Source organism: Euprymna scolopes, chromosome 1, assembly GCF_053919585.1.
Source record: "Euprymna scolopes isolate OS-2025 chromosome 1, ASM5391958v1, whole genome shotgun sequence".
NCBI lineage: Eukaryota > Metazoa > Mollusca > Cephalopoda > Sepiida > Sepiolidae > Euprymna > Euprymna scolopes.
The window spans coordinates 81,574,787-81,590,487 of NC_136482.1; the positions used below are offsets into that span (position 1 = coordinate 81,574,787).

General features: G+C 31.1%; 1 protein-coding gene across 1 annotated transcript in view; it reads right to left on the bottom strand.

Moving 5' to 3' along the window:
* Positions 1-4,474: 4,474 nt before the first annotated feature.
* The window catches only part of LOC145243116 (zinc finger CCHC domain-containing protein 8-like), a 50,642-nt gene continuing 39,415 nt past the window's right edge, over positions 4,475-15,701 (bottom strand). The window contains exons 12-15 of the mRNA XM_080106183.1: positions 15,589-15,659; positions 11,211-11,279; positions 8,635-8,734; positions 4,475-5,364 (exon numbers count right to left, since the gene is read on the bottom strand). Coding sequence (XP_079962309.1) covers positions 4,703-5,364; positions 8,635-8,734; positions 11,211-11,279; positions 15,589-15,659 — 902 coding nt within the window. The 3' untranslated portion in view covers positions 4,475-4,702. The remainder of the gene's footprint in view (positions 5,365-8,634; positions 8,735-11,210; positions 11,280-15,588; positions 15,660-15,701) is intronic.

Genomic DNA, 15,701 nt, shown 5'->3' on the forward strand with positions numbered 1-15,701 from the left:
GCAGATTATCTGCATGAATATAATCACAGGTAATAGTTAACTAAAGATGATTTTCCCGTTAGAAAACCGAAGCAACTAATAGGGAATTAATATGAATGTTTAAAAGAATATGCAAATTAGTTGGACCTTTTGCTAGTGAATGCAATTCCACAAACCATATATAAAAAAATTGTATTTTCTTTTTAAATAAATAGAAAAGAGGGTTTTTAATATGAATATCAATACATACAAATGAAAAACGAATTTATAGGAGTAAAGATAATTGTATCTTGGTTCCAAATTCCACAGCCAAACAATGTCGCAGCCCACAAGAACCATGACAGTCAACGAACCAGAAGTCCAAGACTCCAGTTTCGCCCTCATTTGGGCTCATCAGTTAGACACATCTGAACTCAGGATTCGAAACCAGAGACTCTTGCATGCAAGGCAAGCACTCTACCAACTGAGCAAACGCCTTGCACACAAGAATTTCTACTAACCAACACAGATCAAGCAAACAGCGCCAAAATCCGACTGTGAAATGAACCTACTTCGTCTCGACAAGGGACGCGGTCATCCAACCAACTAATAACCCCAAGCCGATGTCTCACAAGTAGGAGTTTTAACTCGAAAGGACGATGCCATCCAGCAATGCCAACCAAGCGAGTAACTTATGATATGATTTTCAGAATTTGAAAGATTATATATAATAACTTCCACAGCCAAACAACGTCGCAGCCCACAAGAGCCATGACAGTCAATGAACCAAAGTCCAAGACTCGAATTTTGCCCTCATTTGTGGGCTGCAACGTTGTTTGGCTGTGGAATTTATTATATATAATCTCTCACATTCTGAAAATCATATATATATATATATATATATATATATATATATAATTGTATCTTGGTTGTCACTATGTCACTTACATATATAAACCTAAACACAGATTCCATGAACAAAGCTTCTTTTCCTGTTCTCTTTTCCTGCTTTCCAACTACAATATGGTCATCTTCAAACCCATAATGAACAAGTTCTTGATGAGCCGTTCCCCTTAAGTAATCCAATTTAACAAATTTCTACTACTAACAATTACTATGCCATTTTCTTATTGACTACTTACTGTACACTTATTAACCCTTATCCTCAAATGGCGTCTGGGTCTTGATAAGTGTTGACCCCTTTGTAAATAATCTTAACAGATTTTCAAAATCAGGCACACATAGAAATTGATTCGACACATTGATACTTTATTCAGATTAGACTATACTTACATTTTTTTTCTGTCTTCCACTATATTTTTGGTAATAATATATTTCATGTTGTGTCATTTTCTTCTGAAAGTATTTATTCCAGCTAAGAAAACTGTTAGCAGGTACACATTTTCGCTTACTCATTGATTAATCTTAAACATTAAAAAGGAAGTAATCATAACGAGGTGTTTGTGCATTATAATTGTCAAACGACAAAAACACTATTACGTATTTAATTGCCATGTCAAAATCAGTAAAAATTCTCAAAATTATGAAAAATGATAGAGTAGAAACACAAAAATTTTATGGAATAATAGTTTTATCGTTTTTGTTAAGTTTCTTCTATTCTGTATGATAAACAGACATATTTCCCCTTGTTTTCGTTAAATTCCACAATTTAAAATTAGAAAAATTACAGATCGAGAATTTACAATAGCAATATTTTTAGTAAAAAAAAAAAAAAAAAAAAAAAAAAAAAAAAAAAAAAGCTCTAGCAGATATATTCAATGATTTTTGTAAGTTTTACTTATGTTGACATAACAAGTTTGTGTTTTTTTTTATTCAAATGCACTTTTTAATATGTACAATTATAAGACACCAGCACCAAAAGTTATTTCGTTTGACTTCTGCAAAAGGGAATTTTCCATATTAATTATAATTATTCACTATTAATCAATTAATGTCAAAATCTAAGTTAAATGTTTTTGTTTTAAATTTGTTTCACAAAATAATTTAATTTTCTCTGAACAAGTCAGTTATTTTTGTTTTATTTCTGTGCAACATCTGGTAAGTTTAGCAAGTATGATGAAGAATAGACAAACCAGAAGAAACAAAAATGTCTTAACAATGAAGTGGATTCTTTCACTTTTTTTTTTATTTGAATGTGCAAATTCAAAATATGGAAACAAAAAGATATCAACCAAATAGCAGTTACCTATTGCACAAAGTCATGTTCAGTCCCCGATGTTTGCAACAAACATAAACCCAATAGATGAGAGGGAGTGGAGCTTGTCTTATTTGCACACCCAACAATGGATTACAAATAGAGAACAAAAAAATTTACACTTTACCGCTTTATTCATCTTATTTTTTCCTTTTTATTTTCCTCCATTTTTTTCTTTTTTTTTATTTAAATTTCCATTTATTTTTTACACTTTTATTGAATTTTTTTTTTTTATTCTTCCCTTTTACTTAACTTACATCATGGTAATGACTGCCAATTGCCCAAAATAGTTGAATACAAAATTCTATCACAAAATAAAAATGCATTAAATTTACAAAGTAATGTTATTTTATGATATGCAAATAAACCAATCAAACAGAAAAATATTAAAAAAAAAAAAGAAGGTCCCCCCTCCTAAAAATATAGTATTGTATGAAGAATTTAAATATGAATAGATGCTTTCAGTACAATTCATAAAAGATATCATTTAGTTGATATCAGTACAATTCATAAAAGATATCATTTAGTTGATATCAGTACAATTCATAAAAGATATCATTTAGTTGATATCAGTACAATTCATAAAAGATAACATCATTTAGTTGATATCAGTACACAAGATTGAAACCAACAAAAAAGACTGTGCTTATGTAGAATCCACCCCGCCCACCATATGAAAATAATAAAATCAGTACGATGAATGTATTCATGACAGAAAGAAAATATTGTACACCAAAAATCACATAAATTGATCAGTTTTATTTTTATAAAGACAATCATTTTTAAGTGAATTTGAGTTTTTCCAATATCAAGAATGGTTTTCTAAAATCTGAAGTTATCTCCCTTGTTTTTTCGGAATGTTTTCAAGATTGTGCTGTGAGATTGTTGCTCATAGTTTAGCCATAAAATTTGATTTTCTTATTAAAAAATAAAACTAGTTGATTTTTTAATTGATTAATTTACATCATTCTTAGCGTGCAGCATTTTCTTTCTGTCATCGGTACATACGTCATGAAGATTTTTCTTTATTTCAGGGGGGGGGGGGGCAAGCCCTGAAAAGACCAAAATGTAGAGATTTATAGATGCTGTACAATTTAAAGTTTTAACACACAGCTTTCTTTTAATGAATAGTCATTTCAGAACAAGTAAAAATTTTCTTTCTTTTTATAATTCCAAGAGTTTTTGCAATTGGAGAAATGTAATGAAAATAATGGCTCAAGAGTTTAAAGAAATGTTCCCTCCCTGCGAGAATGGACAAAATATATTTTGAAATATATATACATATATTAAAAAAAAAAAACATGTATTTTTCAACTTTACATACAGCCATACATATATATGTACAAGAATATATACAAATACTCAATCACATACATTTTGGGGTTAATATTTTTTATACTTCATTTTATAAATCATGTTTTGTTTTTTTAATAATATCTAAAAAAAAAAATAAAACTCATAATATTAAAATATGCTATATAAAATAAGACAAATAAGCCCATATGTCATAGTTAAAAGCAACAGAAAATTATGAAAAACATAAAATATAAAAAAATAATAATACTTTAAAAGCAAATTATAAAATAATACGTGCTTGTTTATGTTGATCTTTTATACCAACGCATTTCAGGTGAAAACATTATGTACTTACATGTCATGGTGAAATTAGTATAAATACCAAATATTATGAAGAATCATCCACAATTATGTTCTGTTTAAAAATGGACACTTAAGTCAAGGGAGATAAGTCAGATTGTCTTACTGAATTGGTGGCACAGTTCTTCCATATTAAAACATGCAATAAAACTCGATAATTCAATAAATTTTATTTTTACTTGTAATTATTTTTCTACTCGATCAGTTTTCATGTTTTGAATTTACACTAATATTGCCACGACACATTGATATGTTATGTTTTCACCTGAAATGTGCTTGCTTAAAAAAAAAAATCACAAATCTACATAAGCGCCAAATAATGAGTTCATTTTTTCCTGCTCAACTTCTTGTATATATACTAATGAAAATGTTGGTTATCTTTAACATTATCTAGTCATAGATACATTTTATTTTAAAGTATAATAAAAATTAATAATTTAAGAAATTAGAATTTATAAAAATATTCCCACTTTAGAATTACATTTAAGCTTTTGCATCAATTTGTAACGTTAAAAATAATCTCGATAAGAGAAGGTAGTAAAGAGAAAAAAAAAAAAACATATGGAAATTCTGGCCAGTCTATATTTTTCGTGACTATAAAGAATAGGTGGGGAGGACATAAAAATATAGTAGTGTAGGTATGTATTTTGAGATGTGTGAGAGGGAGGGTGGTGGGAACCATGGAATTAAAAACATGAATAGTTAAAGAATTCCGATAGGCTAAGAAATTAAAAAAATAAAAGTTGAATAAAAAATAAAAATTGAAATAAAAAAAAATGAAAACTAAAATCAAAAGGGAAAGAAAAAATATATTATAAAGTTTCATGAAGAATGGAAATTTCTCTTTTAATGTTGAATGAAGATGGAGATTCATCAGGATTTTGTGTTGCTTTTCTTTTCAGAAACAGTTTGTTTAATTTTCATCAACAACTTCCTCATACGATCATAAGTGCCTGTGGACTGAGGCAAGTTTTCAAATGGTATATGATCTTGTATGCCGAGAGAGAAACTGGCTCTGACTGGTAAGGTGTTAAAACTGCCCTTCTGGTGATGCACCGGCGTGCCATAGTCCTTGCCCACAGATTGGCATAAAGTGGTTTGCGCCGAAGATGATGAACCTGTATCGGAAGGAGCATGATTACTCTCATCACTTGACAATACAATTGGATTGGCTAGCTCTGATGGGCCAGGTTCAGATGTTGAGGTTAGTCTCTCCATGTCTGACTGACTGTTTGAATCATCTGCAGACAGAAGCTGTTTCTGAAGTGACTTATATTGAGCCTCGAGATCTTCAAGAGAGTCAGAACTGAGATAGGCATCAGATTTGGGTGCTGGCAGACACATGGGATTCCTCCGTTTGACTTGCTCTGACATCGGGTTCCTAGGAGAAAACTTGAAATCAGAACCAGATGAAGGAGGAGTCTCATTTGGTAGAGGTGGCCGTGATGGAGGTGTATCCGAAGGTAAAGGTGGAATAAAACAGCTTGTATCTTCTAGTTTAGTATTACCCAGGGTGTAATAATCAGGAAAACTTCCTAAAAAAGAGAAAAAAATATATTAACTGAGAAACTGAGTAATTCTCCATTTTTTTTTTTGTTTTTACAAATTTTTTTTTTGCCTGTTTGTAATTCAAATAAAATTTATTCACCAGAAAAAGTCATCTTTACTTACGACATGAGAAAATTAAATTTGAAATGTACAGATAACAATTTATACTTTTTTGTATTTACAATTACATTTATTGCCAGAGGATTTGTTATCACTAACACTACTCATTAATTCTCATCCCAAACATGAAGCACTACAGATAAAAAAGTTATTTCTTTTTATAATTGTTATTTATTTTTCTATCTTAAATATTACCGCCATCAAAGAGGTAATGTTTTCGGTCAACTTTATTTTTTACTGTTTGTTGTGTTCAGTTTAGTCTTCACATTGCCTGACATATTGTAATCGAACTTGGTCAAAACATCAGTTATGGTCTAACTAAATTTATTTTGGGATAAGGAGTAGGTGAAAATCTAGACCCCCTCCACATATTTTTCAACCTTGGTTGGTGGATAGGACCTATGTATGTATATATATATATATATATATATATATATATATATATATATGTATGTAGGTAGGTGACCTTATTAGAAATAGAAACCATCTTAAACTAATACCATCTGAATTTATTTACAACTGCATCTATTTACTACGATCTAGCTTCATTTATAGTCTATTGACTTGCCTCCCCATGAGGGCAAAGGAAGACACAAAGTCGGTTTTTAATATGGGGAAGACTTGGCTTGTTAAACAGAGAGCTTTCTTGACTGTGATATAGATATTGTCTCAGTTTAGAGAAATTTCTCCCTCAGTCATCAAGGTCAGAAAAGATGAAGTGTAGTATCAGAACAGATACTAGTTTGCACCCAGCCAAAAAAACAGCTCCAATCAATTTCAACTGAGAAAATCAATATTAAGAGAATGTCACCAGTGCATATGTTTAGAAGTCATTTTTTGATGAATGAAAATTACCTTCATCCCAAACTCCAATCATTTGAAGTCTTAGTTTTCATGGCAAAATGAACATTTTTAGTTTTCATAAACTGTCATAAAAAAGGTAAGACAAAGCAAGACAAAGAAGACAAAGAAAGAAAAGCATGAAAAAGAGAAAGAACGATAAAGTGAGAGGAAGAAAGAGAAAGAACAATAAAGTGAGAGGAAGAAAGAGAAAGAACAATAAAGTGAGAGGAAGAAAGAGAAAGCCAAAAGAAAATCCAGCGAAATGAAAAATAAAATTTTATGGCTAACTAAGGAATGATGGTCTTGCAACGCCAATTTGAAAACAGTCTCAAGAAACAAGGGAGATAACTTGACATGATTGAAACTTGCAAGATTTTTACTGTAATGCTTAGAAATCATTTAAAAATTATTTATAAAAATAAAACTTTGTCAATTTATGTGTTTTTTGAAAACAATATTTTCTTTTTGTCACAGATATGTACATCATACAGATTTTTATTTACAAGCAGCCAAAAAATAACTAAAAATTTACTTTTGTTGCCCTCAGCACAAACACAGTGCAAGGGCAATTACTCTTGGTTTACTTAGCTCTATCCAAATCAAGCTTAAGGTTTTTTTTTTTATAAATCGCTTTTAAATAACATTTATTACATTTTTTATTGTTGTTCTCTTGATATTTTCTTCTCTGTGGGGTATTTGATTATTTATTCAAATAAGTAAATATGCTAAATTCATATTTTTACTTAGTTAGTTACCTAGAACTAGTTAGAGATAGATTAGTTTATAAGTCAATTATTAAAAGTCGTCCAACACATACCAGCATCTAAAACAAACGTTAAACCAAACCGAAAATTATTTATTTTCCATTTTCTTTTGAAAAATTAAAATCATAAATTTACATTTCCTTTCAACTAATTATATGATTTTCTTTATATAAAAAATAATTCTGCCAGCAAGCTATTAATTTCCCCGACCGCCTTCATCTTTCTCCAAATTACAGTAGAACCCTGGGATACAACATTAAAAATTAGTAACAAAATACAGTACAGTATATAATACACATGTATATAATCAAATAACATTATAATAAATAACACTATAAGGCAGGGCAAATACCATAACCAGGGGGCTGGAAAAACATTGTATTCTACATCGTAACCTGAAAAAACTGTATCCTAAGGCTACCGTATACCGGGGTTCTACTGTACATACATTTTTTTTTTCTTTTCCTGAGTAATAGAGAGACAATGGTCAAAATAATGTCTCTCTTTATTGGACAGGGTCTAAAATAGAATCTCCAATGTAATAGGTCTCACGCTCTCAACCAACCGGTTTCCTCATTTTACAAGTACTTTAATGGAATGTGCTCTAACAAACTCATCGCACTCTTGCTCCCAATGTAAATACCTTCAACTAATATAACAAGCAGCAAAATCCCACACCCTCATTGAAGAGGTTGCATAATGCGAGGGAGCTTTCTACTCTTAAAGTTTCTTCAATCAGATTGCTAGACTTTGGAATCTTGCATGTTTGTATCTTGCATCCCGGATTGTATTAAAATTGAAGTGTAATGTTAACAGATATCTTGCTGCTCAACTCCCTATTTAGAGAGACTCTGTAAGCCTAGTTCATAATTCACAGTAGCTCCTTGCACATCAGTGGGAATTTGCATTGTTTGAAGTAAATATATGGAAGAAAAAAAAAAAAAAAAAAAAAGAGAGAACGAGGTGGGGAGGATACCGGGTGCAGGAATAGTTGTTTTTTTTTTTTTGTTTTTTTGTTTTTTAATTACTTTTATATTGACAGGTCTTCAATTAGAAATAAAACTTTAGACTTACATAAATATTTAAATTTTAACCTATCAATCTTGTCTTAAATGAAAGGAAGTTTTATTAAGCATAGTTACATTAAAAAAAAAAAGAAAAAAAGGCAACTACTACAAGATACAGTTAGTCAAGGATAAAAATTATCTTATTGGAGTTTCAGAGCCAGACTTTAATACAATTTAAGCTGGCAAATGAAACTTCCTTTCTGACTAACAAATTTTTATTTGCCATGTGATTGGCAATAATAACATACTTTGCTACCATTATTTAAAAATTACTTATATTTTTAATTGAAAAATATAATAGGAATTGTCTACCTGACAACTAAAATTTTATTTGTTTTTCTTGATAAGTTTAAAAATGTACAAACAAATAAAAATTTTTAAACTAAAATGACTTAATTATATCCCAGACAACCACAAGTAGATACAACTATTAATGAAGCAAATTTAATAAAAAAAATCTAACCAGCATCATCGTCTAAATCCATCTCACTGCCTGTGTCATTTTGCCGAGATTTCTTGATATTTTCACTCCTGGGGTTGTCTCTTTTGCGTTTTGTACTTGACTGAAAATAAAATTTAGAGAAAATATAAAATAAAAATACTTGAATTTTGTTTGTTTTTTTTTTTTAAATAGTTTTTTTTTTTTTTTTTTTTTTTTTTTTTTCTACATGGAAGTCATCACTTATCAAGGCCCTGAGACCATTCGGGGAGAAGGGTTATTGCATGTACAGTAATCAATGGGACAATATTTTGGATTATATTACAATTTTCAATATTTTCTTTTGTGCATGTGTATTTAGAGCATGTTTAAATTAAAACCAAAATGGCGACCATTGAAAACCATTAGGTAATACATTGGATAATAAACGTCTGATTATCATAAAAATTACTTGTCAGCCACAATTTTAAATGTGATATTCATTCAAAACAGACCTGAATAAACCAAAAATCAACTTTTGAAATGCGAGTGTTTAGTTCTTATATACAGGGTGACCCCAAAAAACGGGCGCCGTGTACACTTTATGTGATATCTCCATTACTTATTCACAAATTGCCCTTATTTTACAGGACATGGCAGAATCAACAACTGTGAGTACACACAGATCCCGGTGGGAGCTGGGACAAAGAATACACTGTGTTAAATTTTACTACAAGACAGGCTCGTTTAAGAAAACCCAGGACAGTTTCATGCGTCAGTTCGAATGTGAAAAGGCTCCATCCAAAAGCAGAATTCAGAACTGGGTGGACAACTTCGAGAAGTATGGGATCATAGAGAACCTCAATGCTGCCAGAGAGAACTGTTCAAGCCACTCGGGATGTCCCAAGAAGCGAACAGCTGAGCTGGTCGAAAGAGTGAGAGAGTCTCTCCAGCAGAGTCCAAAATACTGTGTGTAAGCGAAGTCAGTCCCTCGGTATGTCTCATGAGACTTGCAGGAGAGTGCTGGTGAACGATATCAGGGCTTACCCCTACAGAATACAGACCCTTACAGCCTCAGACAAGAAGCAGAGGAGGGCTATGGCAAGATGCTAGAGTAGATCGAGGAGACACCAAGTTTCCTTAACCTCCTTTGGACCTCAGATGAAGCCCACTTCCATCTTGATGGAAAGGCGAACTCCAAGACAAATGTCTTCTGGGGGTCCTCCAGACCCAATGAAGTAGCCACCAAGCCCCTGCACTCTCCTAAGTGCATGGTGTGGGCTGCAATCTTAGCCAGAGGCATCATCGGACCAATCTTCATTGAAGAGTCTGGCACAGTCACGAAGGAGCGGTATGTAGAGGTCCAGACCAGCTACCCGTCGCTCATGAGCAAGTTCTGGTTCCAGCAGGACGGAGCAAGTTCTCACACCTCAAACCTGTCCCAAGATTGGCTGAAAGAGAACTTTGGAGGCCGAATGATCAGTCTCAAGATTGATTTTGAGTGGGTACCCCATAGCCTGGACCTAAGCCCCCCAGATTTTTTTTCTTTGGGGCCATCTTAAGGACAGAGTCTATACAGGGAAACCCAGAACCATCATGGAACTCAAGGAAGCCATCAGGAGGAGATGAGAGCCATTACCAATTCGGTCTGTAAGAATGTCATGGACAACTTTGTGCTGCGCCTCAAGAAATGCATGGAGCTAAATAGAGGCCATCTAGAACATATGCTGTAGAACGGAGAAAAAAAAGGCCAAAGACCCTAGTGTTTTGATGTGATGTTTTGAATAGAATAAACTAGTTATGACAAAAGTTTCATTTCATTCGGACAAAACACTAAGAAACGAGGCCTAATTAGAGTTGGGACCCGTTTTTTTTTTTTGAGGGGTGTCATCCTGTATTAGCGATTTCACATAAAAATCTTATACAAATTTATTCAGTCTCCAAAAATACAAACATTTTTTGTGACTTATTTTTTGGACTATCCCATATCAGATTTGAAAATTAAATTTTTATGGTTTTGAAAAGGATGAGGGTTCTACTTACAATACAACTACTATGTCAAAATTGTCACTGACTTTAACATGTACACCAATAAAATTTTAAAATCAACACAAGAAAAGATAAATTATCCATGTATGGCAGAAAACTAGAGGTAATTAAAATTTAATTATGTATAGGAATTTCAAAGTAAAATAAGTCAAATATTATGAAGTTCGTTTAATTTGCACTTTTTAAAGAAATTGCTATTCACTTATTTATAAGTGGTATTTTCTGTATATGTCTGCATCTGTACTCTGAATTTTGATAAATAAATATCTCAACTTCTTTTACAAATGGGAAATATTGCATGAATACTAAATAAATCTAAATGAATAAATGAAATATTGCTATTCCTTCAAAATAAACTGGATTTAATAAAACACTTTAAAATAGAATATAGACATCCATTCTCAAACTCTTTCAGACAAAAAAATCAATGACTTATTTGCATATGTATTTTCTTTAAAAGTTTCTAATAAATATTATATAATATACATCTATATACAATAATTTCATCTGAAGTACTATTATTATAATTATTAATACAATAAAAGGGATTTTATTAAAAAACAAAAACATACTTGAGAGGAGAGCAACGTTTCTTTCAACTGATGGTTTTGAAGAGGAGGCATATCATATTTCAAATATTCCTAGAATAAGATAAAAGAAAATAAAGAAAATGGGATGACACATGCATCACTTATAAAACTAGGAATATGCAATTTTTACCACCAAGTATTAACATTTGTTTAAAATCAATCATCAAATATGATCATTTTTATTTTAAAACAGTATACATTAAAATAAAAAAATTGGGTGCTCGTCTAGAATTCTTTGTATATTAACAAACAAAATAAAAAAAAACTATATGATGTATCAGTGTTAAAAACAAAATATTGTACACTAAAAATCATATATATTGAGAGATATGCATAGCAAAGAATTTTTATTTTAAATGTCTAAATTATTAAATTATTTAAGAAAAAAAAAATTATTTTAAAAAGAGATAAAAAGAAAATTTTAAGATTCAAATTATTATTAGTAATGATTATTTATATTGATAAAAAAAATTTGTAACCCATTTAACTTTTCCAACAAAAAAGGGATTGAGAACAGAAGAAAAAAAACAATCTTCATGCTTTGGAAAAACTAATATTTTTACTAATAAATATTAATAAAAATAAATACTGAGAATTCACATATTAAATAAGTAATGTTTAAAGGTGATGTTATCTGGGAAAAACAAGGTTACTGTGTTTTGCTATACTATTTTATACAAGAAAATCTATGAAGGAGTACTTTGAAGTGTAAGAGTAGTAGTACAATATCATATCTGGTAAGTCATATATAATAATAACAGAGTGCCCAATATCTTTGATAGATCTATTATGTTAAAAGGCCATACTGCATAGGAAGACCAATATCAATACATTTTGTTATACTGTTTTATCCAAAAAATAATCTAACCGAATTTGCCCGGGATAGAAAGTGATATATGGTTATCAAAAAGTTGACATCCTAAGAATAGCAGGGGTGTTCAAATACAACTTCATTTCTTCTTTTTGTTTTATATGGCCTGAGCAATGCCGAATAGCTCTGCTAGTAAATATATAAAAGATACATGCAAACTTAGTATCTGTTTTGATACTACACTTCATCCTTTCTGTGAAAGATAAATCCTTTCAGACTGAGGTAATTTTTAGTTTTGTTCCAATTGAGAGTGCCCTTTTTGGGGAAACAAATATGAAAATAATCATAAAATTTATATTCTTTCATAGGAAAAAAAAGATGTTGAAATGTTTGTATCTATAGCAGTGTGTAATTGCAAAGCTTTTTTTTTAATTTTTTTTTTAACAAATACACATTTTTTGTAATGAGTGAAAAATGTTGAGTTGTCAGTTTTATGATCTTTGTTAAGTATTTATTATCAAAGCTTTCAATCAGAATATAAGCACAATATCTATTATGAACAATTCATTGTAGACTAATTTAAAAAGTTTATTATGGATGAATTCTGTTTTGTTGACACTTTGAGAAGAATAAATAACATTACATTAAGTAGACATCCGAATGAATTTGAACCATGCTTGCTGGTTCTATAACTGTTAGCATCGGCTTCTAGAAATACTATGACTGAATTGAAAAAGAAATGTCTATTAGTTTGCATGTTTTCTTAACGACCTATCAACTGTTCTATGGTCATTTAAGATCATGCAGATTTTGTGGGAAGTTATTTGGTATATGTTACAGAGTCCTTATATTTTTAGTTTGCTGAGTGAGTTGGTTGTCAGTGCTGTACCTGCTGGTGGGTGGTATACTGTTTGTTGTGGTTTATTCGATTAAGTCTCAGTCATTAGGTTCTTAGTTTGGTTGTTATTATGGGCTTGTTGTATTGTTGTGTGCATTGAGTTTAGGAAGTTAGTTTATATTTTGGTAAATAAGTTTTTTTTAGAAAGTCTTATTTTGGATGGTTCTATTTTGTTGAGATCTTTACGTTGGATTCATGCTAATGTTTCTTCTAATATGGAGTCAAATCAACACACTAGTAATATATGCTGGACTTTTAGTTTCTCCTCGCATAGTGTGCATACTGGGGGTTTGGCACCTTCCAGTAGGTACAAGTGTATTATATATGTGTGGCCTATATGGAAACAATTCAGTATGGCTTCTTTTCTGTTAAAGTTATTTTTGTTGTACCATTCTCCAATGATTGGTTTAATATTTTGTTGTTTGTTGGTTATCCATTAATTTCATTCCTCTTGCCATTTGGTGATTATTTTTTTTTTTTTAATTTGAAGCTTGTAATCTGTATACGGTATTTGGTTGTATATTTCCTTAAGTATGTGATATAGGGGATGAAAAATAGTTTTCGGTCAAATATAATCGATACAAATTTATATTCAACAACTACTTGCATTTGATTTTTATTCAATGTTAAGGTTGGGTCATTGTGCTTTTTTGGAGGTTACAAAAATGTACACATTTTGTTTTTGTTATCTTTTGACCATTTTGTTATTTTGTTTAAGCATAGTTGGAGTTTGCGCTCTATTAAGATGGATGTATTTGGATCTAGAGTATATTAGAAAATTTTTCATGTATAGTGTGCAATGCATTTTTGTAGTTACATTTTGAACAATATTATTTATTTCTATATTAAATAGTGTTATGGAGAAAATACCTCCTTATGGAACTTTGTTTTATTGTTCATGAATGTCACAGAATGTTGTTCTGATTTTTACATTATAATGTTTTGTAGAAAGTTTTGAATGAAGATTGGAATTCTCTCTTTTAGTCCTAATTCTTTTAGGTTTTTCATATGGTGTTGTATACTTTTTCAATGTCAAAGAATATGGCTACTAGATATTCTTTCCTTTTATGAAGTTTTCCTTTACAGATGTCTCTTATTGAATCAAGTGGTTAGTTGTGCTTCTGTGATTACGGAACCCAGATTGGTATTTGTTTATCAGGTTTTTGGATTCTAGAAATCAGAGTAGTCTGGTATTTATCATTCTTTCCAATGTTTTCCCAATGCAGCTTGTTAATGCTATTGGTCTAAAGTTTGATGACTTAGTATCGTTTTAGTTTGAAGTGTTGTATTTGGCAATTGGAATTATTGTGGGTCTTTTCAGAAATCCATATGGTATTTTGTCAGGTCATTTTGCTGTATTGTAAGCTTTAGAGAGGAATTCTGTTTTCTGAATGGAGACACCTTAATCATTGGTTCCATTTCAGTTGTTTCTATTACTATAAAAGAGGGTTTTGGTTTTGATTTTCTGTTTCCAAATCTGAGCTAGTGATGTCTGATACTTCAGAATGGTTTCTTTTATGAGGCTTTTTGTGCAACATTTATGTGTATAATTATCTCATCCGTCCTGCTCCCCACCTATCTTGAAGCCCTACATGTGAAGTGTTGGGAGGAGGGGGACCAACACAACAGGGATACAGGAGGAATATACTTGTCGTGCTAGTGGATTCAAGCATATGTATTTCTTTCATTTTTTCTAAAAGTCTCGTTTTTAGGAAAATTTTTGGTTTCTCAGCCATGTTGAATCCGTTGTTTGATCCTTCAGCCACTATTTACTAAATCCGTTTGTCTAACATGGGGAGCATATTTTGTTATATTTGCTGGATTTAATGCTAAACATAACCAACTGACTGATTGGACTGTTCAACCACCCATCTTAGCCCAAGTTAGAGTCAAAGTGGTGTATTGCAGCTCATATCCTGAAAGTACCTTAAACGTGATCTGCTCAACCATCAGGATCCCATCATTACAGGTCGCCACCCACAGTCAATAGGTGACCCCATTGTGGGATTTTTACTCTCTGCAGGGAGGTAGGGGACAGTTGGTGTTTTCTAATGTCCACTGACAGCGCCGTCTTTTAGTTAGAAACAAGGAATGTGTAATCAAGGCAAGGTTATCAGGATTTAGATATTTTACGATAAAGTTTCATTCTTATAACATTTAAATAAATCATCATTTGAAAATTTAAGTTATGGAAAACAAAAGAGGATACTTTGTATTATTTAGATTATTCAAACTTCTATGCCCATCTTTATTATATTCAGATTTCAGTCAATGTAAACTTCTATCCCCATCTTTATTATATTCAGATTTCAGTCAATGTAATCTTTGAGCTTCTTCAGTTAAATCTTTGTGAACTTGGAAACCTGCATCGAATTTCAATCCAGTCATACCTAATTGAATGAGAACAATATCTCCCAGTAGATTACATAAAGGATTCAATTCAATATGCCATACAGGTTTCCAATTTCGAAAAGATGCACCTCGTTATGTCAGTTGAAACATTGTGAATATAACAACAAAGATTAAAATAATAATTCAAATACAAAATACTTCACTTCAAAAATTCTAAAACAAAAAAGGAAGACAATTCTCTTTTAAATAAAAAAAAAAGAGAAAAAAAAAAGAGAAAAAGACAAAATTACAGAACTTACATCATGCATTTTACGAGGAAGTGGTACAGTAAATCCAGGATATTCAATAATGAGAGAAGGATCAATTTCAGCTGGAAACAAAATAATAATCGAGTCAATATACATAAACTTGT